Source organism: Oryctolagus cuniculus, chromosome 12 (assembly GCF_051225735.1).
Source record: "Oryctolagus cuniculus isolate XC-2025 breed Fujian yellow rabbit chromosome 12, ASM5122573v1, whole genome shotgun sequence".
NCBI classification, from domain to species: Eukaryota; Metazoa; Chordata; class Mammalia; order Lagomorpha; family Leporidae; genus Oryctolagus; species Oryctolagus cuniculus.
This window is the reverse complement of record NC_142878.1, coordinates 53,614,224-53,642,133: the sequence shown is the minus strand read 5'-3', so window position 1 is coordinate 53,642,133 and position 27,910 is coordinate 53,614,224. Positions and strand designations below refer to the sequence as shown.

General features: G+C 42.4%; 2 protein-coding genes across 4 annotated transcripts in view; one reads left to right on the top strand and one right to left on the bottom strand.

Moving 5' to 3' along the window:
• Positions 1-18,844, top strand: part of TOX4 (TOX high mobility group box family member 4) — a 20,966-nt gene extending 2,122 nt beyond the window's left edge. The window contains exons 3-9 of the mRNA XM_002717890.6: positions 9,244-9,486; positions 10,339-10,599; positions 10,951-11,181; positions 12,493-12,573; positions 13,577-14,320; positions 16,143-16,306; positions 17,348-18,844. Coding sequence (XP_002717936.2) covers positions 9,244-9,486; positions 10,339-10,599; positions 10,951-11,181; positions 12,493-12,573; positions 13,577-14,320; positions 16,143-16,306; positions 17,348-17,408 — 1,785 coding nt within the window. The 3' untranslated portion in view covers positions 17,409-18,844. The remainder of the gene's footprint in view (positions 1-9,243; positions 9,487-10,338; positions 10,600-10,950; positions 11,182-12,492; positions 12,574-13,576; positions 14,321-16,142; positions 16,307-17,347) is intronic.
• On the bottom strand, positions 18,547-27,910 carry METTL3 (methyltransferase 3, N6-adenosine-methyltransferase complex catalytic subunit). 3 transcript variants are annotated; one of them, XM_089309969.1, is made up of 12 exons: positions 27,637-27,862; positions 23,714-23,931; positions 23,555-23,626; positions 23,222-23,369; positions 21,829-22,004; positions 21,029-21,245; positions 20,618-20,805; positions 20,071-20,109; positions 19,825-19,933; positions 19,659-19,724; positions 19,397-19,509; positions 18,547-18,783 (listed from the first exon to the last, which is right to left on the bottom strand). In XM_089309969.1, exons 5-12 carry the CDS (start codon positions 21,873-21,875, stop codon positions 18,672-18,674), a joined length of 891 nt encoding a protein of 296 aa, XP_089166095.1. In that variant the 5' UTR covers positions 21,876-22,004; positions 23,222-23,369; positions 23,555-23,626; positions 23,714-23,931; positions 27,637-27,862; the 3' UTR covers positions 18,547-18,671. The 3 variants fall into 3 exon arrangements, 2 of the variants coding, with proteins under 2 accessions (XP_089166095.1, XP_002718097.1); XM_002718051.5 differs by having other exon boundaries at positions 23,222-23,626; positions 27,637-27,910; XR_016217980.1 differs by lacking the exon at positions 20,618-20,805 and having other exon boundaries at positions 23,222-23,626; positions 27,637-27,910.

Sequence of the window (27,910 nt, the reverse complement as noted above, 5' to 3'; positions counted from 1 at the left end):
AGGAGAGACAGAAGTCTTCTATTTGCTGGTTCACTCCCCAAATGGCTGCAATGGCCAGGGCTGGGCCAAGCCAGAGCCAGGAGCCAAGAGCTTCTTCCAGGTCTCCCACGTGGGTACAGGGGCCCAAGCACTTGGGCCATTTTCCACTGCCTTCCTAGGCACAAGAGCAGGGAGCTGGATTGGAAGCAGAGCACTGGAACTCAAACTGGGTACCCATATGAGATGCTGGCACTGCAGGCTTCAGCTTTACCTGCTACGCCACAGCATTGGTCCCTATCAAGAAACTTTACAGGATGGAGCCATGTCCAAGTGTTTTGGGGCTGGCACTTTGGCACAGCGGGTTAACACCCTGACCTGCAGCGCCAGCATCCCATATGGGTGCCAGTTCTAGTCCCGGCTGCTGTGGCCTGGGAAAGCAGTAAAAGATGGCCCAAGTCCTTGGGCCCCTGCACCCATGTGGGAGACCTGGAAGAAGCTCCTGGATCCTGGCTTCAGATTGGTAGAGCTCCGCCCGTTGCGGCCATCTGGGGAGTGAACCATCGGATGGAAGACCTCTCTCTCTCTCTGCCTCTGCCTCTCCTCTCCTCTCTCTGTGTAACTCTGACTTTCAAATAAATAATCTTTTTTAAAAAAGAAATTAAGTGTTTTTTTCTTCTTAAGAAGCTTATAGCTAAGTTTTAGTCTCAATTTAGCTAACTTAGCTAACTTACCATAGGCTTTCTATCATTGTTAACAGTTCTGCTTTTTCTCTTTATAACTTTACACTTTCCCTTCCCATCTTTGGCAGTGTTGTTTGGTTTTTAACCTTTAATTAGTGTGTGGTTTTTGTTGTACCCAGGTGTTTTGTTTTGTTTTGTTTTTGTTTTTAAGATTTATTTATTTATTTGCAAGGCACAGTTCCAGAGAGAGATAGAAAGACACAGAGAGATCTTCCATCCACTGGTTCATTCCCCAAATGGTCACAATGGCCAGGGCTGGGCCAGACTGAAGCCAGGAGCAACAAGCTTCATCTAGGCTTCCCACATGGGTGCAGGGGCTTCTGCAGCTTTCCCAGGTACAAACAGGGAGCTGGACTGGAAGTAGAGCAGCCAGGACTCAAACTAGTGCCCATGTAGGATGCCAGTGCTGCGGGCAGTAGCTTAACCCACTACACTACAACACCGGTCTTATTGTGAGCCTTCTCAAATACACAAGTAATTTTTAAACAATTATCTTAGAAGAAGAGTGGTTGTTTTAGAGTTTTCTTGGGGAAAAAAGTGGGGGAGGCAGCATTGTGGCACAGCAGGTTAAGACACCACCTGTGATGCCAGAGTCACCTATGAGGGTTAGTTGGAGTCCCAGATGCTCCATTTCCAATCCAGCTCCCTGCTAATGCGCCTTGGAATGCAACAGAAGATGACCAAGTGCTTGAGTCCCTGTCATTCAGGTGGGAGACCTCAATGGAGTTCCAGGCTCCTGGCTTCTACCTGGCCCAACCCCTGCCACAGCAGAATGAACCAGCATATCAAAGATCTCTTGGTCTCTCCTCCCTGTAATTCTGCCTTTCAAATAAATCTTTTAAAAAAATTGTTCATAAAAAATAGTAACTGTATAAAATAAATTGGAAAATTGGACTTCATTGAAATTAGGAATTTCTCAGCCGGTGCCGCAGTTCACTAGGCTAATCCTCTGCCTGTGGCACCAGTACTCGGGGTTCTAGTCCCGATTGGGGCACCGTTTCTGTCCTGGTTGCTCCTCTTCCAGTCCAGCTCTCTGTGGTCTGGGGAGGCAGTGGAGGATGGCCCAAGTGCTTGGGCCCTGCACCTGCATGGGAGACCAGGAAGAAGCACCTGGCTCCTGGCTTCAGATTGGTACAGCGCGCCAGCCAGCCGTAGTGGCCATTTGAGGGGTGAACCAACGGAAAAAGGAAGACCTTTCTCTCTGTCTCTCTCTCTAACTCTGCCTATCAAAAAAAAAAAAAAAAAAAAAGGAAATTAGGAATTTCTCTTCAAAAGACATCATTAACAAATTATATAGGCACTCTAACCATAGGGAGAAGATATTAATAGTGCTAATTCAGAATCTATCAGCTACATTGAAATATGTTGATGGGTAGCTTTTTTAATTTAAATTTTATACTTTGATAAATAGTAGTTAACTTTCACAAACATAGTGTCAGCTTATTTTGCTAATGACAAGATGAAAGGAAATAGCTGCCAGAGAACATGAAAGAAGTTGAACAGAGCATGCATGTCTCTTTGCCAGTGACTCAGACTTTGTACAGATTATTTCACCTTGGTATGTCACAGTTTCCACAGCTGTGAAATGCAGAGTAAAACAAGTAGTCCAGTTCTAAAATGGGTAAAAGATTTGAACAGTCCCTTCACAAAAGAAGAAATCCTTGCCATCAGGCATATGAGAAAATGTCAACACTCATTAGGGAAATAAATGCCAATGAAAATCATCACAAGATACCATTGCATATCCACCAGTTAGAATTTTTTTTAAAGATTTATTTATTTATTTGAGAGGCAGAGTTAGACTTACATGCGCTGGTTCACTCCCCAAATGTCCATAACCACCAGAGCTGCACTGATCCGAAGCCAGGAGCCATAGCAGAGAGCTGGATTAGAAGAGCAGCAGCCAGGACTTGAACCAGCACCCATGTGCAATGCTGGTGCTGCAGATAGCAGCTGTACCTGCTAGCCACAGCGCCAGGCCCACAATTTATTTTTCTGTTAGGAGCTGGCACTCCAATCTAGCTTTCTGCTACGGCCTGAGAAAGCAGTGGAAGATGGCCCAATTCCTTGGGCCTCTGCACCCTCGTGGGAGATCCAGAAGAAGCTTCTGGCTCCTGACTTCAGATTGGCCCAGCTCCGGCCATTTGAGGAGTGAACCAGCACATGGTTCTCTAACTCTGCCTCTCGGTAACTCTACCTTTTAAATAAAAATATATTTTATAGTGCAATGCCAGGAGTCTTAGTGTTTTTGTTTTTTTTTTTTTTTACTTTTCCTTTTTTAAAATTTTTAAGGTATGCAAACTTCATACATTTCGTAAATACAAATTTAGGAACACAGTCATTCATCCAACCCCACCCACACTCCCACCCTTCTTCTCCTCCTATCCCCATTCTTATTTTTTACTAAGATCTATTTTCAATTAACTTTATATACATATCATTAGTGCTATGCTAAGTAAAGAGTTCAACAAATAGTATGAAAAAAGAAAACTTCCTCAGCAGTTGAGACAAGGGCTGTTCAAAGTCAATGCATCTCAAGTTGTCAATTTTACTTCTATAGATTACCTCTTAGGTGCTATATTAATTACCACAGATCCAGGAGAACATACGGTATTTGTTTATAATTTTTAAAAAGTGACATTTCCAAGAGTTGGCAGGATGTGGAGAACTGTCACTCATTGATTGTGGCAATGTAAATTGATTCAAGTACTTTGAAAAACTAGCAGTATCTACCAGTATGCTTAATGTGTGACCTGGTAATTCCATTCCTTGATATCTACACAATAGAAATGATTGTGTATGTTCACCAAAAACATGTATTTCACAGCAGCTTTATTCTGAATTTTGGAAACAACCCAATGTATTTCAGCAGAATAAATGATATGTTTTTAATGGAATACTACACTGCAATAAAAATGATAAATACCTCTTGGATTATGTAGAAAATATATCGAGTAAAATATGCCAGTCATAGATTAGATATGATTTAATTTTTATGAGGATCAAAAACAGGCAAAACTGAACCATCAAAGTAGTGGTTCCTATTGTAGAAGGGAGGGATTATTCAGTGAGAATAGATATGAGGAAATCTTCCAGAGAGTGAGAGAATGTTCTCTCTTGATCTGGGTAGTGCTTATTTGGGTGTTTACAACTATAAAAGCTATACACTTAAAAATTTGATATACTTGTTATACCCTCATAAACCTAAGAAATAATAATTAAAAGAGCAGGCACCCAGGAAAGAAGGCATATAACATTTGTTAGAGCCTTTCTTGAGATAGGAAGTTTCTGTAATATGAAGTAAATTTAATCTTTCATTCAGGTTGGCTTTTATATAGTGATATTGTGCTTTGAGCACTTTGGGGAAATAAATCATAAAGATAACTTCTTAATTATGAAAAGCACTCATGTTAGAACCAGTATATGATTTGTATAGGTAAAATTTTCATTCTATATCAGTTTTATTTCAAGTTACTCATTTGAGAGTGAGAGAAAATTCCCATCTGCTTGTTCACTTCCCCAAATGCTTGCAACAGGGCCAGGGAGGGCGCCAAAGCTGGACTCTAGGAGTTCAATCTAAATTTCCCACATGGGTGGCAGGAACCCAGCTATTTGAACCATCATCACTGCCTTGTGCAGTCTGCAGGAGCTAAGCCCAGAATCAAACAAAAGTAATCTGATATGGTATGTGGGCATCTTAACTGCTGGGCCAAATGCCCACCCCCATACCAGTTTTTTTTTTTTTTTTTTTTTTTTTTTTAAGACTTATTATTTGAAAGGCAGAGTGACAGAGAGGCAGAGGCAGAGAGAGAGAAGTCTTCCATCCCCTAGTTCACTCCCCAAGTGACTGTAGATGGAGCTGGGCCGATCTGAAGCCAGGAGCCAGGAGCTTCTTCTGGGTCTCCCACGAGGGTGCAGAGGCCCAAGGAATTGGGCCATCTTCTGCTGCTTTCCCAGGCCATAGCAGAGAGCTGGATCAGAAGTGGAACAGCCGGGACTCAAACCAGCACTTATATGGGATGCTGGCACCACAGGCACCATCTTTACCCACTATGCAAGTTTTTAATAACAACTGTTTTGGGGCTGGCACTGTGGCACAGCGGGTTAAAGCCCTGGCCTGAAGTACCGGCATCCCATCTGGGCACTGATTCTAGTCCTGGCTGTTCCTCTTCCCATCCAGCTCTCTGCTAAGGCCTGGGAAAACAGTAGAATATGGCCCAAGTCCTTGGGCCCCTGCTCCCACGTGAGATACCTGGAGGAAGCTCCTGGCTCTTGGCTTCGGATTGGCGCACTCCGGCCGTTGCGGCCATTTGGGGAGTGAACCAGTGGTCGGAAGACCTTTCTCTCTGTTTCTCCCTCTCACTGTAGCTCCACCTCTCAAATAAATAAATAATCTTTTTTTTTTTTTAAAAAGAACAACTATTTTAATGATTCGTAGTACCTATATACTGTTGAATAGGTGTTGAACTAAAGTAAATTTCTCTAAAATGAATTCATAATAAACTTTAAAAAAAACAGTGGTTTTTGTGTTCTCTATGGGGACTGAGAGAAGAGGGAAATGGGGCAGGTATTATGATGCAGCAGGTTAAGCCACATCCCATATGAGAGTACCTGGGATTGAGTTCCATCTTGCTTCCAGTCCACTCCCTGGGAGGCAGCAAGATGGTCACTCAAATACATGAGTCCTTGACACCCGCATGAGGAAACTGGATGGAGTTACTGGCTCCTGACTTTAGCCTGGTGCAACCCTTTGGCTGTTAAAGACATATGAGGAGTGAACCAGTTGATAGAAAACCTCTGTCTCTCTCTGTTACTCTTTCAAGTAAAAATAGAGGGAAATAATATTTTTTCTTAATTCTCTTAACCTCTAAGCATCTTTGCTTTTAACTATAAATCTGGAACTATCTCTTCCCCCAGAAAAGTCCAAGAATTTAATAGAGAAGGAAAGGAAAGTTGAGGGTAAAGGTAACTGTATCATGTTCTTGTTTTTTTTTAGAACTTATTTTTACTTTAATATTTACTACAGTATTAGTTTTGCTTATGTTTAACATTGTAGAGTACAATTTGGTAACATGAGATTCACTAGAATAAAATAACTTTAGATATTAATTATTGGATTTTACTCATAATTTTACAGATCAGTTGTAGTAAAATGAGATTTTAGAGAATCTTTATTGTAGTATGTGGTTTACCTTTCTGTGGTTTGTTTGTTGATTTATTTATTCAAAGGGCACAGTGAAGGGGAGGAGAAACAGAGTTCTTCTATCTGCTTATTTACTCCCCAAATGCCCACAAGAGCCAGGGCTGGGCCAGGCCAAAGCCAGGAGAGGGGAAACTCCATCCTTGACTCCCACATGAGTAGCAGGGCCCTGAGTAACTAAGCCATTATCTGCTGCCTTCTCAAATTCCTTAGCAGGAAGTTGGATCATGAAGTGGAGAAGCTAGGACTCAAACCAGCACTCAGAAATGGGGTGCAGCTGAACTTGCTGAGCCACAGTGCACAACCCCCACCTTTCTGTATTCTTGACAACTATAGTTAACTTGCATATGTTAAAGGAAGAAAATAAAACCAACATAACTGTCATGAAAGATGCAAAACAAAACCAGCATATCCATCGTGAAAATCAGATATTGAATAACAAATTTGTTTCCATATTCCAATGGATGACTCAGAAAGAATGCCTTATAGATCTGAAACAATGGGATCTCTGCATGTCTTATTTTTTAGAGTAGGCTATGATAATGTCCCAGATGATTTATGAGGGATGGCCACTTGAACACTAATCACTAGTTTTGGATGTGAACTTTATTTATTTTTCAGTTCTCATTAAAAACTAGTATCAGTTTTTTTTTTTTTTTTTTTTTTTTTAAGATTTATCTATTTATTTGAAAGTCAGAGTTACACAGAGAGAGGAGGCAGAGAGAGAGAGAAGTCTTCCATTCACTGGTTCACTCTCCAATTGGCCACAATGGCTGGAGCTGGGCCAATCCGAAGCCAGAAGCTTCCTCCGGGTCTCCCACGCGAATTCAGGGGCCCAAAGACTTGGGCCATCTTTTACTGCTTTCCCAGGCCATGGCAGAGACCTAGAGTTGAAGTGGAGCAGCCGAGTCTTGAACCAGCGCCCTTATGGGATGCTGGCACTCAGGCCATGGTGTTAACTCACTGCGCCACAGTGCCAGCCCCTATCATTTTTTTTTCTTGGCAGAGTTGCTGTTTTGGTGTGATAATCAGAAAAGGATAGACATCTTTTGCTTTGCCAAAAACAATCTGTACCTTAAAGTTTAAAACTATTAAATAATTGTTAATTTAGTACATTTAATGTTTTTCTTGATCCAGTTACCTTGTAACTTTTTTCCTTGTGAATTTGGTAAAAATCTTCATACCCTCTTTCTGAAAAATGCTCATGTAAACATTTCAGAAAGAATCATATGCTTCCATACAATAACAAAAATATGAGTTGTATACCAAGAAAAGCTCAGTTCTTGTTGAAATTTTTAGGTGTTTCTGTTAATAACTATGTTCTGTGTGCTACTCATATACCAAATGAAATTTTTAACATACTGTGCAAAAAGTTAGGAGAAAAGTGTAGAAGTGAACCCCATATACTTGCCTTTTTGTTTTCTAGGAAACTTTCTCTCTCTTCCAATGTAATTAAAAGATTGGGTATTTCAGAGGCATACTTTTTCTCATATAACACTAATTTTATCTCAGTTGGTATTTACTATTTTGTGTGTTGGGTTGATAGAATTGAAAGTTTCTAAAATTCCGGTTTCTGTGATGTTTGGTTGGGATGGCGACATATTAATAATAGTCAGGAAATTAATAGCATCTTTAAAAACAATGATCAGTAATTTTTAAAAAAGATTTTATTTATTTGAGAGGCAGTTACAGAAAGCGAGAGGGAGAACCGAGAGAAAGATATTCCATCACTGGTTCACTCTGCAAATGGCTGCAATGGCCGGAGCTGCACTGATCCAAAGCCAGGAGACAGGTGACTCTTCCGGGTCTCCCATGGCCCAAGCACTTGGGCCATCCTCCACTACTTTCCCAGGCCCTAGCAGAGAGCTGGATTGGAAGTGGAGCAGCCAGGATTAGAACTGGCATCCATATGGGGTGCTGGTGCCGCAAGCAGAGGATTAACCTACTGTGCCATGGTACTAGCACCATCAGTAATTATTTTTAAGTAGATGTATCAGGCAACTTAATAAGCTTTTGTGCACTAAATCTCATTATCATCTTGATAACCATATGAGCAGATTGACTATAATCCTCATTATATATACAAGAAAAACCTGTTAGGTCATATAGTTGGGGCAGGCATTGTTGTACGGTACATTAAGCCACTGCTCGCGATGCCTGCATTCCATATTGGAGTCCTAGCTACTCTACTTCCTGTTCATGTATCTGGGAGGCAGTAGGTATTGGCACAAGCGCTTGGGCCACTTGTGTGGGAGACTCAAATGAGGTCCTGGGCTCAGCCTTGCCCAGTCCTAGCTTTTGTGGGCATTTGGAGAGTGAACCAGTGGATGGACAATCAATCTCTCTCTCCCTCTCTCCCTCCTTCCTTCCCTCCCTTACTTTTAAGTAGTCATATTGTTAAGTGACAGAATTAGGACTTAAAACTAGATACCAAAGTCTCTTGGTGTTACAACGCTCTGTTGCTACAGATGCTTCCATTTTAGTTTTATCTTATTTGCATCAGACATCAGTCTGTTAGCTCTGTGGATGGTGTCCTCATTCAGAATAAAAAGAATGTATGATTGGTGTAATTGGACTCGGAGAAAAGGATTAGGCTTTAATCAGCTTTCTCTTCCTCTTTTACAGCAAGGCTTGGTCAGGGCAAGACTAGGAAGGAATATGTTTTGGAACTGTTAGAGAAGCTTTGCCTTCTGGGCATAGCAAGGTTTTTCTCCTATTAACTGTATCTTGGCATCCTTATCTTGGCTAAATAGGAATTTTACTTGTTAACATTGTAATTTCCAAAGTGAAGAGGTAAGAAAGTTGAAGTGTATGTATTTTAGAGGGAGATAAAGTTCCCATGACAGTACCTTTTGGGATCTGCTTAAGAGGAACCTAAAACTACAAAGTATTATTATTGGGTGGTTCGCAGTGAGTTTCTGTGATCTAATCGTGCAGGAGCAATAACTGTGAAGTAGCGCTGTTACTGAGTCTTTAGAGATATTTCAAGCATCATAGCTAAATAGGTTATAAAGCTGCGCCCTTACTAATGGTTTGAGGGAATTGCTCATTAGAACAACAGGCGTAAAATTAAGACAAGATGGTAAAAGTTGAAAGGAGATGAAAGAAATGAAACTTGTGGCTGATGTTAGTAGCCTTATATGTGACATATGACCAAGGCTATAAATAAGAGATTTATTTGTGAAATTAAGTAAGTTATAAGAAATCATTAACAAAAGATAGGATCTCAAGCTGAAAAGAGGTACACTGAGAATCTCCAGTCTTCTTCACTTAGGAATATGCATCTTTCTCTTCCCACTAATTCTTCCATTTCTTCCCCTACAGACATTCCATACACCAAGCTTGGGTGATGAGGAATTTGAAATCCCGCCTATCTCCTTGGATTCTGATCCTTCACTGGCTGTCTCTGATGTGGTTGGCCACTTTGATGACCTGGCAGACCCTTCCTCCTCACAGGATGGCAGTTTTTCGGCCCAATATGGGGTCCAGACATTGGATATGCCTGTGGGCATGACCCATGGCTTGATGGAGCAGGGCGGGGGGCTCCTGAGTGGGGGCTTGACCATGGTAAGGGGCAAGACATTATCAAGCTCACCCAAGTTCATGGGCATAGTGTTAGGGGAGAAAAAGTTATTCTATCCCTTGCTATACTTGGATATTACCTTGCTTTATTCTTGGAGCTATAGGCTTACCAGCAGATTTAATTTCACCTAAATAATATTTACCATCTGAGTCAATTTTACTTGAAAAAAAAAACTTTAAAGTTGTAAAATGTCCCATGTTAACCCTGAAATGAAAATGATTTGTTGTGATTTTTTTTTTATGGCCTTCACATCGTAGGATTCAAATGTGAGTGTAATAGCTGGCCCGCTGAGGGATTTATTCAAAAGCAATCTGAACCAAATGTAGTCTTGTGTGTTAGTATGCATTCTAATCCATTGTGCAGCTCTTCCAACACATATCATCAGTAGTTCATTTGTATATTTGATTCCGAACTACTAACATGGTGTAGAGGACTTCTCTAATTGCATTTGTACTGCAACTTAAAAAGCTTTTATTTTGGGAAGATATTTGAATGCTGATAGCAAGTTTTTCTTTATTCTGTGTGTTTACTACCTATAGGTTACTGAGTAAGTTATTTGCTAAGTTAATCTATCCAAAATTAAAACTTCTCTGATTATTTTTATTTATTTCAGAATAGGCCTTTGGGTGCAAAGAACTGAATTTATTACTTTCTGTAGTTTTAGAAATGCTTGCTTTCTATGTAGACAAATTATTTGATGTTTAGTAGAGTTTAAATGATGGCACAATCTGAGTATGAAGGGGATTTATAACATACGTTGTTGTCCTGGTTTTGGGGGTGGGGAGAGAGGTGCTTTTTTGTATTTGATGTTTTATTAGTCCTTCTGCTTCTCTCAGGACTTGGACCATTCTATAGGAACTCAGTATAGCGCCAATCCACCTGTTACAATTGATGTACCAATGACAGACATGACATCTGGCTTGATGGGGCATAGCCAGTTGACCACCATTGATCAGTCAGAACTGAGTTCTCAACTTGGTTTGAGCTTAGGGGGTGGCACCATCCTGCCCCCTGCCCAGTCACCTGAGGATCGTCTTTCAACCACCCCTTCACCTACTGGTTCACTTCATGAGGATGGTGTAGAGGACTTCCGGAGGGTGAGACATTTACCAAAATCAGTTGTGCTGTGATAGTCTAGGATAAAATCCTTGGCTTATGGAGCCTAATCAGTGTTCTTTACGCCTGTCCTTCCATCTTTCTGCTCTCTTCTGTGTATGGGATCCCATATTTCAATTTCCGGTTTATAATAATACTCTTCCCAAACCCCATTCTTACTGGTCATCACATGCTACTAATGTCTTTTAAACTATTGTCTCTATTTTTAGCATTTCTGAAAATTGTACACATGTAGTTCATTTCTTCCCCCATTTAAAAGATATTTTCTTCCTGTTCCCCAAATAAAATACTTCTCTATTCCAGCTTGTAACTCTCTCTTTTCTCCCCTACAGCAACTTCCCAGCCAGAAGACAGTGGTTGTAGAAGCAGGGAAGAAGCAGAAGGCTCCAAAGAAGAAGAAAAAGAAAGATCCTAATGAACCTCAGAAACCAGTTTCAGCGTATGCTTTATTTTTTCGTGATACACAGGCTGCCATCAAGGGACAGAATCCCAATGCTACCTTTGGAGAGGTTTCCAAAATTGTAGCATCCATGTGGGACAGTCTTGGAGAGGAGCAAAAACAGGTACACAGATAATGAGTAATCAGTGCACAACTAATGTCCCAGAAGTTAACTAAAATTGGGCTATTTCTTGATTAGGTTGCATGCTATGGCTAACTCTATAAGTTTCAAATTAGCACTTTTTATTGGCCTGTTGTAAGCTTGAAAATTAATCTACCTATATTTAACATGAATTTTAAAAGGTAAGTAAAAATTTTACTGTATAAATATGTAATTGTATTGAAGATGACTGTCATTACCCTAGACTGTCGTCTGTCAAGGTAAGTCCCCATTTCGATTTTTAATTGAAACAGCTATATTTATTATAGATGTATCAGTTATCTGTTATTCAACAAACCACCACAAATTTAGTGGCTTAACAGAACAGCAGTTTATTTTTACTTATTCTGAATTGATTAGGTTGATTTTTCTGCTGTTCTTGCTTGGGTTCATTTCTGTGGCTATAATCATCAATGATGACTGAACAGCATGGCTGCCTAAAGATTTATTTATTTGAAAGGCAGAGTGACACAGAGAGCTTTTCCACCCACTCCATCACTCCTCAAGTGCCTGCAAAACAGCCAGGGCTGGGCCAGACAAAAGCCAGGAGCCAAGAACTCCGTTTGGGTCTCCCACATGAGTGGTAGGGACTGAAGAACTTGGGCCATCATCTGCAGCCTTCCCAGGCACATTAGCTGAAAACTGGACAAGAAGCAAAGGAACCAGGTGCAAAACCAGCACTCTGACATGGGATTCAGGTATCCTGAGCAGCACATGAACCCCCGGTGCCACAATATTTGCCCCACTCTAATGATCAAAAACTCGCAGAATTAGCCCACTTTCAAGGAAGGGGAAGTAGGCTTCAGCTCTTGATGGAAAAGCGATTATGCAGGATGGGAGAAATTCTTGTGGCCACCTTTGCAGTTTGCCACATTCCTAAAGGAGTATGCTAGATAGGCACAGTCCCAGGCTAAGCAGATGATAGATCTTACAGTTTTGGTGTCAGGGTTTTTCTTATTTTCACTCTGTTTTTAAGATTTTTTTATTTGAAAGGCAGAGTTACAGAACAGAGAGGCATAGACGGATCCAGGATGTGAACATTGCCAAGTAGCTGCATAACCTGCTGCACCATGACTGGCTTGCTTTTTAGAGACATGCTTTGTAGACTGAGTTGGCTGTGAAGCCTGTCTTGAAAGCTTTCAGAAGTATATTTTCCAAAGGAGTTGTCAGTGTCTAATTAGATGGAGAAGAATGTCATTCATTGATGAGTAATATAGAATTGCCAGTTGTTTATAGGCATATGGAGTCTTTTTAATCAGAATGTCTTTCTTGTAGGTGTATAAGAGGAAAACTGAAGCTGCCAAGAAAGAGTATCTGAAGGCTCTAGCTGCTTATAAAGACAACCAAGAATGTCAGGTAAGATGGTTAGGATAGAAAGATATTTAAAGCAGTAAGTTTTTCTTAATGATTTTTTAGCTGTTGTAGGAACAAAATATCGTCAAATACCTGTGGAGCCTATTAATATTATTAAAAGCTTTAAAAAATACCTAACAACTTACCTGTTACTTTTCTTACCTAGCCCTTGATTAAAATAGTTTTACTTTCTGAGCTTATTTATTATTTCTAGTGTTTACCTGCACCAAGCTAGTACCTACACAGCTACTCCTTTTTAAAAAATCTATATATATATAGTTTTTAAGATTTATTTTATTTATTTGAAAGACAAAGTTAGAGAGAGAGCTAGAGAAAGAGAGAGGTTTTCCATCCACCGGTTCAGTCCCCAAATGGCTGCAACGGCCGGAGCTGAGCTGATCTGAAGTCAGAAGCCAGGAGCTTCTTCTGGGTCTCCCATGTAGGTGTGGGAGCCCAGGTACTTGAGCCTTCTTCTGCTGCCTTCCCACACATTAGCAGGGAGCTGGATTGGAAGTGGAGCAGCCTGGACTTGAACCAGTGCCCATATGGGATGCTGGCACTACAGGCTGGGACTTTAACCTGCTGTGCCACAGCACCAGCCCCTATATTTTTTTTTTTAAGATTTATTTATCTGAAAGGCAAAGAGAGAGAGGTGTTTTCCATCTGCTGGTTCATTCCCTAAATGGCCTCAATGGTCGGGGCTGGGCTACGCCAAAGCCAGGAGCCTGGAGTTTCTTCCGGGCCTCCTATGTGGGTGCAGGGGCCCAAGGACTTGGGCCATATTCTGCTGCTTTTCCCAGGCCATTAGCAGAGAGCTGGATTGGAAATGGAGCAGCCTAGACACAAACTGGGGCTCATATGGGATGTGATTGTCACAGGCAGCAGCTTTATCCACTATGCCACAATACCAGCCCCAAAGATCTGTATCTTTTCTTGGGAGGTAATATTATTGATATATCCTGTGATAGAGAATAATTTCCCAGTGACATTTTTTCTGCTCTTTTAGGCCACTGTGGAAACAGTGGAATTGGATCCAGCACCACCATCACAGACTCCTTCTCCACCTCCTATGGCTACTATTGACCCAGCATCTCCAGCACCAGCTCCAACAGAGCCCCCTGCCCTGTCCCCTTCCATTGTTGTTAACTCCACTCTCTCATCCTATGTGGCAAACCAGGCATCTTCTGGGGCTGGGGGCCAGCCCAATATCACCAAATTGATTATTACTAAACAGATGTTGCCCTCTTCTATTACAATGTCTCAAGGAGGGATGGTTACAGTTATCCCAGCCACAGTGGTGACCTCCCGGGGGCTCCAACTAGGCCAAACCAGCACAGCTACTATCCAGCCCAGTCAACAAGCCCAGATTGTCACTCGGTCAGTATTACAGGCAGCAGCAGCGGCTGCTGCTTCAATGCAGCTGCCTCCACCTCGACTACAGCCGCCTCCATTACAACAGATGCCTCAGCCCCCAACTCAGCAGCAAGTTACCATACTTCAGCAGCCGCCTCCACTTCAGGCCATGCAACAGCCACCACCTCAGAAAGTTCGAATCAATTTACAGCAACAGCCACCTCCTCTGCAGATCAAGAATGTGCCTCCACCCACTCTGAAAATGCAGACTACCTTAGTCCCAGTAGCTGTGGAAACTAGCCCCGAGCGGCCTATGAACAGCAGCCCTGAGGCCCACACGGTGGAGGCAACCTCGCCGGAGACAATATGTGAAATGATCACAGATGTTGTTCCTGAGGTGAGCCTCTGTTTTTAAGTCTTTCCTGCAGGCTAGTGGAAATGTATACATCTTTGGTCAACCCCAGTAAAAGAAGGGATTGTCAGCAGCATTTAATGCCTGATAACCAACAGTACATATCATCCTGTAGATGGCCGTTCGCTGCAAGATGTCAGTGGTGTTTTGGTAAAATAACATTTAAGAATACCTCTTTTCCCAGACCACTGGGTTTTTGAAAGCCGGAGTGGCAGACCTTCCATCTACTGTTTCACTCCCCAAATGCCTGCAACAGCCAGACCTGGGCCAGGCCAAGGCCAGGAGCCCAGAGCTCAATCTGGGTTTTCCACATGTGTAGCAGAGACCCAAACACTTGGGACATCATCTGCTACCTTCCCAGGCACATTAGCAGGAAGCTGGATCAGAAGCAGAATAGTCAGGACACAAACCAGCACTCTGATAGGGGACACAGGCTTCCCAAGCAGTAGCTTAACCACTGTATGAGGCCTGCCCACCTACAAGAATGTAGTTGAGTTAGAAGGAATAGAGCCTGAGCTAGTGTTATTTGTACCTCCCAGGATTAAGACTTTAAACTTCAGAAATACAAATCCTTTCCTCCTAAGTCTCCACTGCTTCACTGAATGTTTTAAATGTGGAAATTCCATCAGTTTCTAGCATTGTCTTTTTTTTTTTTCTTTTTTTCTTTTTTTTTTTTTTTTTTAGATTTTATTCATTTATTTGAAAGTCAGAGTTACACAGAGAGAGGAGAGGCAGAGAGAGAGAGAGGTCTTCCTTGTGCTGAGTCACTCCCTAAATGACCACAACGGCTGGAGCTGTGCTGATCAGAAGCCAGGAGCCAGGTGCTTCTTCTGGGTCTCCCACGTGGCACTTGGGCCACCACCTACTGCCTTCCCAGGCCATAGCTGAGAGCTGGACTGGGAGAGGAGCAACTGGGTGCCCATAGGGGATTCCGGCGCCCCAGGTGGAGGATTAACCTAGTGTGCCACTGCGCCGTCTCTATCATTGTCTTTTTAAGAGACATTAGAGAGATGCCAATTACCCTGGTTTTCTTTAATTTGTACATGACAAGTTATCATGAAAATATGAGTCTGGTTTGAGACCCTAGTTCTACAATTTTTTAAATTTTTAAAAATTTACTTTGTTTTTATTTTCAAAGGCATAGAGAGATTTTCCATCTGCCAGTTCCATCCCCAAATGCCCACAACAGCCAGAACTGGGGCAGGCAAAGCCAGGAACCCAGAACTCAATCCAGATTGCCCATGTAGGTGGCAGAGACTTAAGCACTTGAGCCACCACCTGCTGCCTCCAGTGTGCATGTTAGTAGGAAACTGGACTGGAAACAGGAGCCACGACTTGAATCAGGCACTCTTTTTGGGAATGTAGACATAAGTGGCTTTCTTAACTGCTGAACCAAAAGCTCAACCTGATGCAATCATTTAAAAGAAAATAACATCCTACCATCAGCGAACTTTATGAACTCCAAATTCTTTCACTTTTCCTAACGTATTGCATTTTGTCTTTTGACCCTCCCCATTGAGCTTTGTTGAAGTAACTCAGCCTCTTCACATGAACCTTTGATACTATTAAGAGGAATATAATTCAAGTGTGAAATAGTTAATGATGGGTTAGGTTAAAATGTAAGAGTCCTGGTTAGTCTTCCAGATAGGAAGACTCTTGTCAATCTGCTTGGTAAAGCTCTAAACTAGGACTGTAGAGGGGGAGACCAAAAACTCACCTAGCCCTTCACTGGTTCCTGGGGATGACTGGATTAGCTTGCTGGTAGGTGGCAGTCTGATCTATCCCAGGTGCTCTCTTCCTTTCATAGGTGGAGTCTCCTACTCAGATGGATGTTGAATTGGTGAGTGGGTCTCCAGTGACACTCTCACCCCAGCCTCGATGTGTGAGGTCTGGTTGTGAGAATCCTCCCGTTGTGAGTAAGGACTGGGATAACGAATACTGCAGCAATGAGTGTGTGGTGAAGCATTGCAGGTAAGCCTACAGTTCCCCTTCTTGTAATTCTGGTTGTGCTAAGTTGTGTTGGAAAACATGTAACCAGTGTTACTGCATGTTAGCTAGAGTATGTTGTACATGTATATGCAGGGTCTTCAGAAACTTCATGGGTAATATATATATAACTACATGGATTTCAATTTTTTTGCATCAAAATAAACTGCTAATTCCTTTCTCCATGTAGTTTCTGAAATACTCTCATATTAGAAAGGCTACTAGAAAAGCTGCTGTCTTTGAAACAAGCTTACATTTGCCACACAGCTAAAAAGGACCTATTTAGAAGCTCATCCTTTTCAATTACCACATACCTTTATGTATGCTGTTTATATTAGCTTTTCAATCTGTGGTACAATCAGACTACTTAAGGGATCAGAATGTGAGGAGGAATGGGTTAAGTGGAAAGTAGCACAATAAGATGTTCGGGGGGGGGGGGGGAGAAGTTGTAAAGATTTTGCACTACTTCCCAAATTTTCCTGAGAATTACTTACATCCATTAAGTAAGGCATTTGCATTTCCTATCTCAAATGCTTCACAGATGAGCAATGCCTTGACTTTTTAAAAATTAATTTATTAATTATTTGAGAGGTAGAGTTAGACGGTGAGACGGGGAGAGGGAGAGAAAATTCCATCCTCTAGTTAACTCCCCAAGTGGCTGCAATGGCCGGAGCTGGGCCAGTCCAAAGCCAGGAGCCTGGAGCCTCCTCCAGGTCTCCCACGTGGGTGCAGGGACCCAAGCACTTGGACCATCCTCCACTGCTTTCCCAGGCCATAGCAGAGAGCTGGCTTGGAAGAGGAACACAGGGACTAGAACCAGCACCCATATGGGATGCCGGCACTACAGGCAGAAGATGTACCTATGCCACAGTGCCAGCCCTGTGCCTTGACTTCTGATTTTTAGGTCCATTGTTCTTACAGTCCTATCTTCCCTTGAGTTGCAAGAAGTTATCTGGGAATCTATTTGAGTTTAAAAGAATATATTAAGAATGTAATTCTAAGTTTGTGTCTTTTTTTCTCTCTTAGGGATGTATTCTTGGCCTGGGTAGCCTCTAGAAATGCAAATACAGTTGTGTTTGTGAAATAGTCCTTCCTGTTCTCGAAGCCAGTGAAGATTTACCTGCTGGGAACTGTGTTTGAAACACAAGCTGAGCTTCTGTTAGTGCCTGATCTCAACTCATGATGGCTCTTCATGCTTTCCCCCTCTTTTTTTCCCTTCAGCAGAGGCCAAACTGTGGAGCAGGGTCGTTGAGTTTACTGTACTCTGGAATTGCTTTTTACTTTGAACTACAAGCAGAAAAACCAGTGATGTTAATAGCAGAGCAAAGGGTGAAGGAGTATAGACAAGCAAATCAAGGGGTATGGGTGGTAGTGGGGTTGTTTGAGGAAATTTTGTCGAATTGTCATAGGACTTGCCTAAGATATATTATTAAAATGAGAGTACTCAGCTAGGAGAAATACCACCATGTGTACATATTTTTTAAAGATATGTGTACATATCTTTAAAAGGATGAGATTGCATTAAACATTTAAAGATTCCCTTTAAAACAGGGAACAACTGCTACCATCACCTCAATACATGCCTTGAGAACCAAGGTTTTCCACAAGTAGGCACACTGGATTGTAGGGATAATGACATCATCCAGGAGTCTTTTATGTATTTCTCATTAAAATACTATTTCTGTAGTCAGTATCCTTCCCTACGTGAGTTGTTATTACAGTTTGAGTGTCAGAGGCAGAACTCTATTCTAAAATTAATACACGGTTCACCAAAGTATAAATAAATTGTATTCACTTGTGTTGATGAAATATATTTTAAGAGGCCAGAGGTGTTGTATACGCCAACTGCATACCTAGCCACTTCCTTAACCCAAGACGTGCTTATTTGACTTTTCTTGGAAATGAGCTAAAGCATAATTTACTAGCAGAAACATAACAGAATAGGCAAATTGTGATTATAATCTTGAGTGAAACTCAAATTCTTGAGAAATGCTATCCTAGAAAACCCCTTTCTTAATCATGTTCACATAGTACTGATTGCTAACCACTTTGATCCTATATGGTTCTCTTTATAATGATTGACATTTTAATGCCTTCCATGGGTTTACTTAGTTTCGACCCTCACAACAGTTCAATGAGGTAGTTAATAGTCCCATTTCACATACAAGGAATCATACGTAGATGAACTGCACAACATCACACACTGTTAAGTGGCAGAACCAAAATTTGATCTCAAAATCTCAAAATACAAACTTTTATTTAAATAAGAAAAAAAGCTACTGTACAAATGCTGTTCTGAAAAGCTTGCAGAGCCATGGCTATGGACGATAAGCTCTGTAATGAAGTGCTTCTATAAATTCTTAGGTTTAGAGATGATACCATCTGGATACCTTTGTTTGAACCGTGCAACCACATCTGGGTCTAGCAGGTGGATACCATCCAATTGGTTTCCAAGGGTGATCCTAAAACAAGGGAAAAGGGAGCAAATCAGAAATCCTGGAATAAAGGGCTTAATACTGTTAAGACTGACTGCCTGTTATCTCAAATATTCATGCCTATTCTCATTAAAAAGCCTCAACGTTAGAATAGTATATTGTAGCATGACTGGTTAAGAACTGGCACAGGTTTCGGTATTAAAAACAGGCTGGGTATTACCTAAGGGTTAATACCTGATGCCTTGCCATGCTTATTTCAGTAAGTTGCTGCTGTCAGCAAGTATTCTTAGGTAAGTGAAATGCTACTTGCAGGTGTTTTAAAGGGATAAAAGTTACTAATATTTTTGACAAAGTAAATGGATACTTAGTGACCACCAGGGGGCACATTCAGTACATCTCATAGAATGAGGGAAGATCTTCAGATTTTAAGAAGCAGAGACCTTACAAAGCTATGGACCTAGAACCTACTGGGTTTCCATTGAATGTTGCAGAACTCCACAAAACAGTTGAAATACAAGCTTAACTGGCTTATGATTACTTTGAAGCCACTAATGGGATATGAGATAAAGCTCTACAGAATTCATCCCTTGACTATAAACAGTTTTATCTTTGGGGCTAGCCTATTCTCCAGTCATGTTACCAGTTGGGTTGCACATTATGTGGTCGTCCAAATAACTCAATCTTGCGAGTGCCAGGGGACAGTCTCTCAATCATGCCATAGATTTCATCTGGTTTGTGACTAGTGGAACGAACCTGGGAAGAAATAAAGATTCTAACTACTTTTTATGCAAGATTGCACATCTAGCCTTTCCTATATCTTTATGATCCAAACAAGAACAGATGAGATTATATCTAACACACAATGAAATGTGGAAGTTTTGGATACCTGAAGAAGCACATACCTCAGCTACGATCACATCACAGTCTAGACCCTGGTTGAAGCCTTGGGGATTTCCTTTAACACCAACCTGCTCACCACAGAGAACAGATTAACTTATGAAACCACAGTCTAATCAAACAATTCGATTTTGTGCTCCACCCACTGACTCGGGCCCCACTGCTGCTCACCAAGCAGTGTTCTTTTCCATGGTTCAACCAGTGACCTGTCCGGCCTGTCCGAATGATGCGCTGCAGTTGATTTGTCTTCACCCAGATAATTTCATCTACCCGTTCATAACTGTGAAGCATGAAAAAGAGAACTAGAGCTTTACCCAGGTCTTCAGTTTTGGGGCAATACCACTGAAGCATCCTGGTATAAGATTAGGTATATAAACATGAAGCATTTCACTCAAATCAACACCAACTGCTACTCACCCCCAGAGATTCAAACATTCTCTGCCCAATTCCATGGCCCTAGAAAGAAGTAAAGGGTGAACAATTACCTGTATGCTAATTTTTTCTCCCTTCAAGAGATCTGTTGTGTTAGAAACATCTTTTCAGTGAACACTGACATGCAAAACACTATCAGGGCAACAGAGTATATCTAAGAATAAAAAGATAAACATAGTATCTTCAATGACCTTACTGTTTCATAATGAGCAAATGAAGAGTTAGATATAATTCAAAGTATCGTTCATGCTATAAACAAGTATCTGGGCTCAGTAGGGGAGGAAAAAGGCTGAGCTGTCATACTTTAATAGGAGCTAGGAAAACCCAGGCTTTTATCTCCCACCCAGTGCTTACTTTATTACAAAGGGTCTTCAGAGAGTTCATGGAAATGTATACTATGAAAGAACCATGCATGCATGGCCTTCACATTTTTTCTGCACCAAAGTAAGCATCTTTTAATTCCATTTTTCCATGAACTTTTGGAAGGCTCTTGCATATCTGCCCATACCTATGTATCTTTGAACCGCATTACCTGCCTGTGACCCAGAGGAAGAGAAAGCCATCATCCTGCAGTACTGGTATGTTGAGCCTGCGCATCTCATCATCTGTCAGGGTCCCATAGGGCAGCTCCATGTGAATATCCCAGGGTGGGTCAGCCATCACAACTGCAAACTTGCCCAAGATACTGACGTCCAGGTAGCGGATATCACAACAGATCCACTGCATGAGGTGGTATTTGGTCATCTTCCCTTGCTTCACTCTCAGATTCATGGCCCCAGTCCCTCTTTTCCATTTCATTTTCCTATTCCCTTATTAAGCCTATCCCACTCCATTCCCAATCAGCAAGAAAGAATGCTGAATTATGCCTGTTTTCCTACATGCACGGCTGCCTTACTCAGACTTATATAAGTCTGTAAGAAGAGTTTTCTGAACAGTCAGGTACCTGAGGTGGGAAGAGTCGATCTGCACTAGAGTCACCTCCAACACTCTGTGTAAGAGCAAGTTCCTGGCTTGGTGTATGGTCTTTGCTGCCAGGAGCCTCAGAATCCATGCAAGCATCAATTTCATAGTGAACATATTTGCAGGTATCCATGTGGAAACACGTGTTCAGGAAAGAACAGTCACCTAAAGACTCATCAGTGTGTTTATTGATAATTCGTCTGGGGAAATAAAAAAGGAGAATCAGAATCAAGATGGTGCCATGGAGGAAAGTCCCACAGTTCAAGTTCCAAATGGTTTCAAAAAGCCCTTTTGTTACCCTTCCTTAATTTTTTCTCTCATTAGAACTTCCTCCAGCAGTTTTATGAGACAGGAAGCATGGTGTCCATAATTAACACTAAATTATCCTAATTCCTCCCTAAGCAAAGACTTGGCTATCTTTTCTCACCACAGAAAGGAATTCTGGGCAGGAAGGACTTGATTGGTTAGAGTAGAATAAAACACTGACCTAATCAGCCTCTGTGTCCTAAGATCCTCCTCCTTCCAGGGAACCTTAAACTTTCATTGTGGTTCAAAGACACATGCCTTGTTGCTACAAAGGGGCACTTGGAAAAATCTCACACCTGTTTGGGAGTACAGCCTGTATGCCTTCACACACAAAGCCACCTCTAAAAGTACACATTCAAAGTCTGGAGGACTTGGATAAAGCATGAGTTGAATGATGGGGTTAAAGACAAGAGCCCCACTGACAAAGGAACGACTGCTTCTTGAAAACCCATCCCACTTCATTCCTTCCCAAGAGACCTGAAGTGCAGCTTGCGACAGGGTCGATCGGCATCACTGGCTTTCATGCACTCTTCCTTGGTTCCATAGTCACAGAATTCTTGCACTTGGGCCCGACCTCGTGAGCGAAACTTTTCAACAATGGACTGTTCCTTGGCTGTTGTAGTATTTAACAGCTCTAGGATCTCCTGACTGACCTGTGACAGAAGCAGCCTTGGGCTTAAAAGGGTTTGTAGATCAAGTTATCTCTTAATCCACCTCTATAAATTCTGTTTGACATATGAACTAACAATATGGGAAAACTGCAGCCCTAAGATAAAAGATTTCTCTATTTCCAGATCAAAATCTCCTTTCGGGATGGAATTAAAATACTAAATGATTTAACTTACTGTTAAGCAGTAAGTTAATCTTCCCTCCCCAGGAAAGCATTCCTTCCCACAAAAACCACTTATGCTTACTGTGTAATGAACAAAGGCACACTACTAACACTACTATTCAGCTTAATTCTGTAAGGAGGGCACTCTGGTTATCCTCCCATTATTAACCTGTTTGAACTCAGAATTAAAAGTGGCAAAAGGCTGAGAATTCATGTGGTCCAACAGTTACACTCAGAACCATTACAAGGCTAATTCACATTGTTCAGTCATCAACTTCCAGGACTACCAATCCATATGACTTGTCTTCAGTATTCCTCTCAATTGATCTTTCTGTATTTCTGCATTTGTATCCTCTTGATCTGAGGATTATTCCAAACAAATTCAAGGAAAGATTCTCTTAAGTTTTGGGCCAGACAGCTCAAGGACAGGGAGCGTTGCTGTATTATACAATATACTAGGACATCAACAGCATCCCTGTATTCTAACCACTAAATACAAGTAGCACTCCCTCATGTTCGGACAAAAAAAGTCTTGAGAGATGGCATTGTGGTGTAGCGGGTTAAGCTACCACCTAAGATACCAGCATCCCATATGGGAACCGGGAGGTTCAAATCTCAGCTGCTCCACTTCCAATCCAGTTCTCTGCTACTGTGCCTGGGAAGGCAGTGAAGGATGGCCCAAGTGTTTGGGCCCCTGTACCTGTGTGGGAGACCTGGAGGAAGCTCCAGGCTCCTAGCATCAGACCACTCCTGCTCCAGCTGTTGCAGCCATTTGGGGAGTGAGCCAGCAGATGGAAGATCTGTGACTCTGCCTTTCACATAAATAAATCAATCTTAACAACAAAACAAACAAACAAAAAAAGCCGCTAAACATTGCCAGAGTCCTTGGTGGGGTACAGTAGTAGTGCAAAAATATTTCCACTTAGGAACTCCTGCTCTAAACCCTGAATTTTAAAAATCTTGCATTAACAGTAAATCCTTCTCAATCACAGGTATAATTCAAAGCATACTGTGAGGGTATTTCCATGTGAGCCCTACCTTCTTGCTCTGTTGTTCCTTAGTGGACTGCTGGTTCAGAAGGCTCTCTATCTCCAGATCAACATCTGAGGCAGCATGTTTCCTTGATTTCTTGGCTGGCTCCTTGGCTGCTTCCGATGCCGAAGAGGCCAGTCCAGAGGCTAAAGAGCTAGCAAAGGCAGCTGCTGTTGTTGAGTCCTGTTCTGCACGCCGCTTCTGCCCTGCAATAGTCCCTGCTCCCTCCCCAGGGCCTTTCTTTTCTGCCACGGCTCCCATCATGGCAGACAGCTTGGAATGGTCAGCATAGGTCACAAGAGTGGGATGTGCATCATCTTGTAGGAGACCTCGCTTTACCTCAATCAACTCCTGGGCTGCAAACTTCTGCAGGAGGCTTTCCACTCCATCTTGAGTGGCAGGGGCATCTGGCTAGAGATAAGAGGGGAGGGTAACTCAGTAAGAAACTGACCATGAACTGAAAATTAGTGGTAGACCCCTAGTCTACCCAGTCATTACCGTGGAGATGGCAAGACGGATGGATACAGCATCAGTGGGCAGTGTTAAGGTCAGATCAGAGAGATGATGCAGCAGCTTCTTCTCTAATTCAGGATCTGTAGCTAATTCAGGAATTGCTGAAGTTGTGCTAGACTTGGAGCCACCAGAGGTGGGTGCAGCAGGCACAGGGCTGTCACTACGGAAGGTTGGGGACAGTGCTGCCTCTGGATTCCTTAGATCTAAGAGTAAAGAGAAACGAAAGTGAAAAAGAGCAATCACTGTTGGTCTACATATTCCTCAGAAGCCAAATTCTCTGGCGTTCCCAGCACACACCCCTTTCTTGTCATGAAGGAAAGTCCATGACCAACTTGAACACTGGACTGTCTTTCTTTAGTTGTACTCAGTGTTCACTGCTTTACCAGGAGGGAACATGGTTTTCTGGGAACAACATACCCTCTCTGCTGTTTCCCAATTCCTAGTCTTTGCTGTGTTTCAGAGGAAATAAATCCACATAGCAGATGTCAATGTCCCTACCACCTCCTTTCACTCACTCTTAGAAGTGACATTACCAACCTACATTTTAATAAAAGCCAGAAGTATTTTTCAACAACCTAAGCTGTAATAAGTATCTTTTTCAGGCATGGAGTTTGAATTATCAAGGCCACAAGGCCACTGGCCAACAGACAGCACACAAAATGACAGTGTCAGGGGTAGAAATACGTGCCCTTTGATACTCCTAAGCACAAAACATCTTGTAACAGCTTGTTGAAGCTTTGGTCACCAGAGGATGTTTCCTTCTACAGGTCTCTCATCTATTCTATCACTTTACAAGCTGGGAGCCTTCACAACTTTAATAAGATTTAAGAAACTCAGAATAAAAGGTTACCTTTGAGCAAGCCTAGTATCTGTGTTTATTTAGCTATTATACAGATAATAAATTAAACTCCTAGTACCTGGCCAGGAATTGTTAAATAAAAATATAACATACAAGTTGGCCATTTGTTTTACATTTACAAATATTGTGGTTCCTTAGTAATTTCCAGTTTACTGGCTGAATTTGTAAAATCTGACTCAGTTTTCCAAGAAAATGGAGCTGAACTACACCAAACATTTTACTATAAAATTTTAATACTTATACAAAAAATACTCACTGTACCCTATTGAGAAAACAAACTCCACAATTCCAGACTAGCTGGAAATGTTAAGTAATTGACAAAGCTTTCTTTACTTCATTTACTTATGATTCCTTTATGATCTGCTAAATCTTTCTTCTTTAAACTAATTTTTAATTTGAAAGGTAGAGTTACAGAGAGAGAGAGATAGAGAGAGAGAGAAAGAGAGAGAGAGGTTGACTCCCTAAATGGCCACAACAGCCGGAGCTGCGCCGAGCCAAAGTCAGGAGCCAGGAGCTGCTTCAGAATCTCCCATGCGGGTGCCATCTTCTACTGCTTTCCCAGGCCATAGCAGAGAGCTGGATCAGAAGTGGAGCAGCTGGGACTCCCAGTGCCCATACAGGATGTCGGCACTGCAGGTGGCGGCTTTACCCACTCCACCACAGTGCCAGCCCCGATCTGCTAAATCTTAAGGAGATACTCTTTCACCAGCTCAACTGATAACAGTCGTGTGTTTCGCTTAGTCAAAGAGGTGTGGTAGGGCAAGCATTTGGAGAAGTAAGACACTAGTTGGCACATCCACAACCCATGTCCGAGTGCCTGAGTTCAAGTCCTGGCTCTGCTCCCAATTCAAGCTACCTGCTAATCTGTGCCCGGGGAGGCAGCAGATGATGGCTCAGATACTACTCCCTACTACAAATATGGGAGACTTAGACTGGGCTCCTGTCTTAGGCCTGGCCTGCACTAGCCATTACCCCAGCAGGTGGCTGTTTGCTGTCTGTCTCTACTTCTCAAAAAATTTTTTTATTTAAAAAAATAAAAGATGATGTATGCACAGGTCATGGAATCACTAAGGGGGTCTGGATGAGGAGTTTTAGAGTAACTCCCTCAGCTAAAAATATGTAAGAAATATAAGGGACAATTACTATTTATCGTACTTGGAAGACCATAAACAAAATTCCCACATCAAGCTAGACTGTGACTATTACAATCTCTTACGATTCAGAAATCCCACAAGTGTAATAAATTTGAACCAGAATACTCCTGTGGTATAACTAGAGTAAAATATTTACAGCAGCCCAGGCTGGACCAGGCAGAAGCCAGGAGCCAGAAACTCAATCTGGGTCTCCCACATGGATGACAGGGACACATCCACCTGAGCTAGCACCTGCTGCTTCCCAAGGTGTATATAAGTAGGAAGCTGGAATGGGAGTGAAGCTGGGACTCCAGCCAGGATTCCGAATCAGGCACTCCGGTAAGGGGCACAGGCAGCCCAAGCAGTGTCTTAACCACTGAGCCAAAGGCCTGCCCCGCTGCTATTTTTAACGCATGCTTTTTCAGAAAACAAGGTTTTTCAAAAACATACATATAAATGATATGCCTGTAATCAGACTTCCAATCCTGTTTTTGAAATAACTGACAAGATACTTCCAGTAACTGAAGTCTATGGTAAACTAGGAGTCACTTGTTTATGATGAAGGTGGAATGATTATGTTTTCTATATAAAATTGAGATGCATAAAAGAAACAGGGGAAACCAACAGATAGGAAGCAAGACAAAGCCAAAGAAAATTGTATCTACAAAAAGCCAGATTTGAATTTTATAAAAAAAGAAAATTCTCCTTCTTGGGTAATTCAAACTGTGCAATGCTTGACCATCACTTATTCCCTGATCATATAACTTAGATTTTTTCCTCCACTATCCTGCCTTCTTAACTCCAAAATTACTTAAGTTCTATATAGTAATCAAGGCCGAATTTAACTGCCAACTCCCCCATGATAACTTCACTGACTACACCAGCTTTTATTATTAATCTCCATTGTATTAATCACGGACTCAATCACTTGCTATCCTACATATACCCTATTTCTGACTTTAAGCATCTATCCTTGATTCCCAGCTAAACCCTACAGTCCTTGAGGGGCAGGGACAATGTCTCCCTTATTTGTGTCTAACTAGACTCCCGAACACTGCAGATACTCAGTAAGTTATTAACTATGGTGTGAGAATCCTGCCAGTGTATCTTCTAGTTCCAGGCACCAGAATATGCGCACAGGAACCGAATTAGATCAAGACAAGATTGACAATGGAAGCCGATGACTCTGATAAACACTGGCACAAGTTAGTACAAGAGTGATATTCACTATCCTTGCAGAGTTCTGTAATTGATTTGCCTTACATAATTGGCAAATCAATAATTGGTTTGTGCAGACGGATAGGGTAGGACTTGTCAATCTTAAAAAAAAAAAAGTTCCTTCAGGTTTTTGTTTTTTTTTTTTACTTTTTTTTTTTCCTTCAGGTTTTATAGCTGTAACTGGGGTGGTGGTGGAGAAAGAAGGGACAGTTTAAAAACTAAGCAAGTGTTTTCAAAGTCTTGCTAAGTATGTGTGAGTGGCTACGTCCACGCGTTTCCCCATTCATTGAGCGACACGAGCGGGCCACTAAAATCATCTCTGTGGGCAATCGCAATCGCAAAGACAGGACCACTAGAAAGCAGCCGCTGGAACTACGTATAAAAACGCGTCAAGGCAGCAAGGGAGCAGGAGGATCGCGGGCCCGGGGCTCAGAGGCCGCACAAAGGCGACGTTCTCGCCGGCTGAGGGCAGGGCCTGGGGTCGCGGATGCGGCTCCGGTGTAACGCCGTGTGAGGCAGCTGCAATGGGGCAGCTGCAAGGGCCGCGAGCTAACCCACAGGAGGGCGAAGGTCTCTGCTACTGAGGAGCGGACGCCTTCGCGAGATGGAAACGCCCACGACTCGGGAGTGTCGGTTTCTCCAAGGACCCCGCCCGCCCTCCCAGGCTGAGCCTCGGCCCCTACAGACCCCCGCCTCACCCAAATGCCCCGAGTCCTGCTTTCGCCTCCGCTGCAGCCTCTCCCGCAGCGAGTCCAGCTGCTTCTTGTGGGCTTGGATAGAGCTCCACGTGTCCGACATCCTACTCTCCCCGCGCGGGCGCGTCTCGAATCAGGCGCGGCGGACTAGCACCTCCCAGGCCTAGCTCCAGGTGTCCAGTTCTCTCGGGGCCACCGGAAGGCTACCCGGAAAGGATCCCGGGAGAGGCGCGAGAATGAAAAGTCACTTCCGGTCTCGCGCGCTAGCTCGGAAGCG

Bases quoted from the DNA above. Each gene is read 5' to 3' on its own strand.
- METTL3 (XM_002718051.5), bottom strand. From the start codon at position 27,736: ATGTCGGACACGTGGAGCTCTATCCAAGCCCACAAGAAGCAGCTGGAC. The intron at 23,932-27,636 runs GTGAGGCGGGGG...CTTTACTCTTAG, and splicing joins GCAGGACTCGGGGCATTTGG to ATCTAAGGAATCCAGAGGCA. The intron at 19,934-20,070 runs GTGAGTAGCAGT...CATGCTTCACAG, and splicing joins GAATGTTTGAATCTCTGGGG to TTATGAACGGGTAGATGAAA.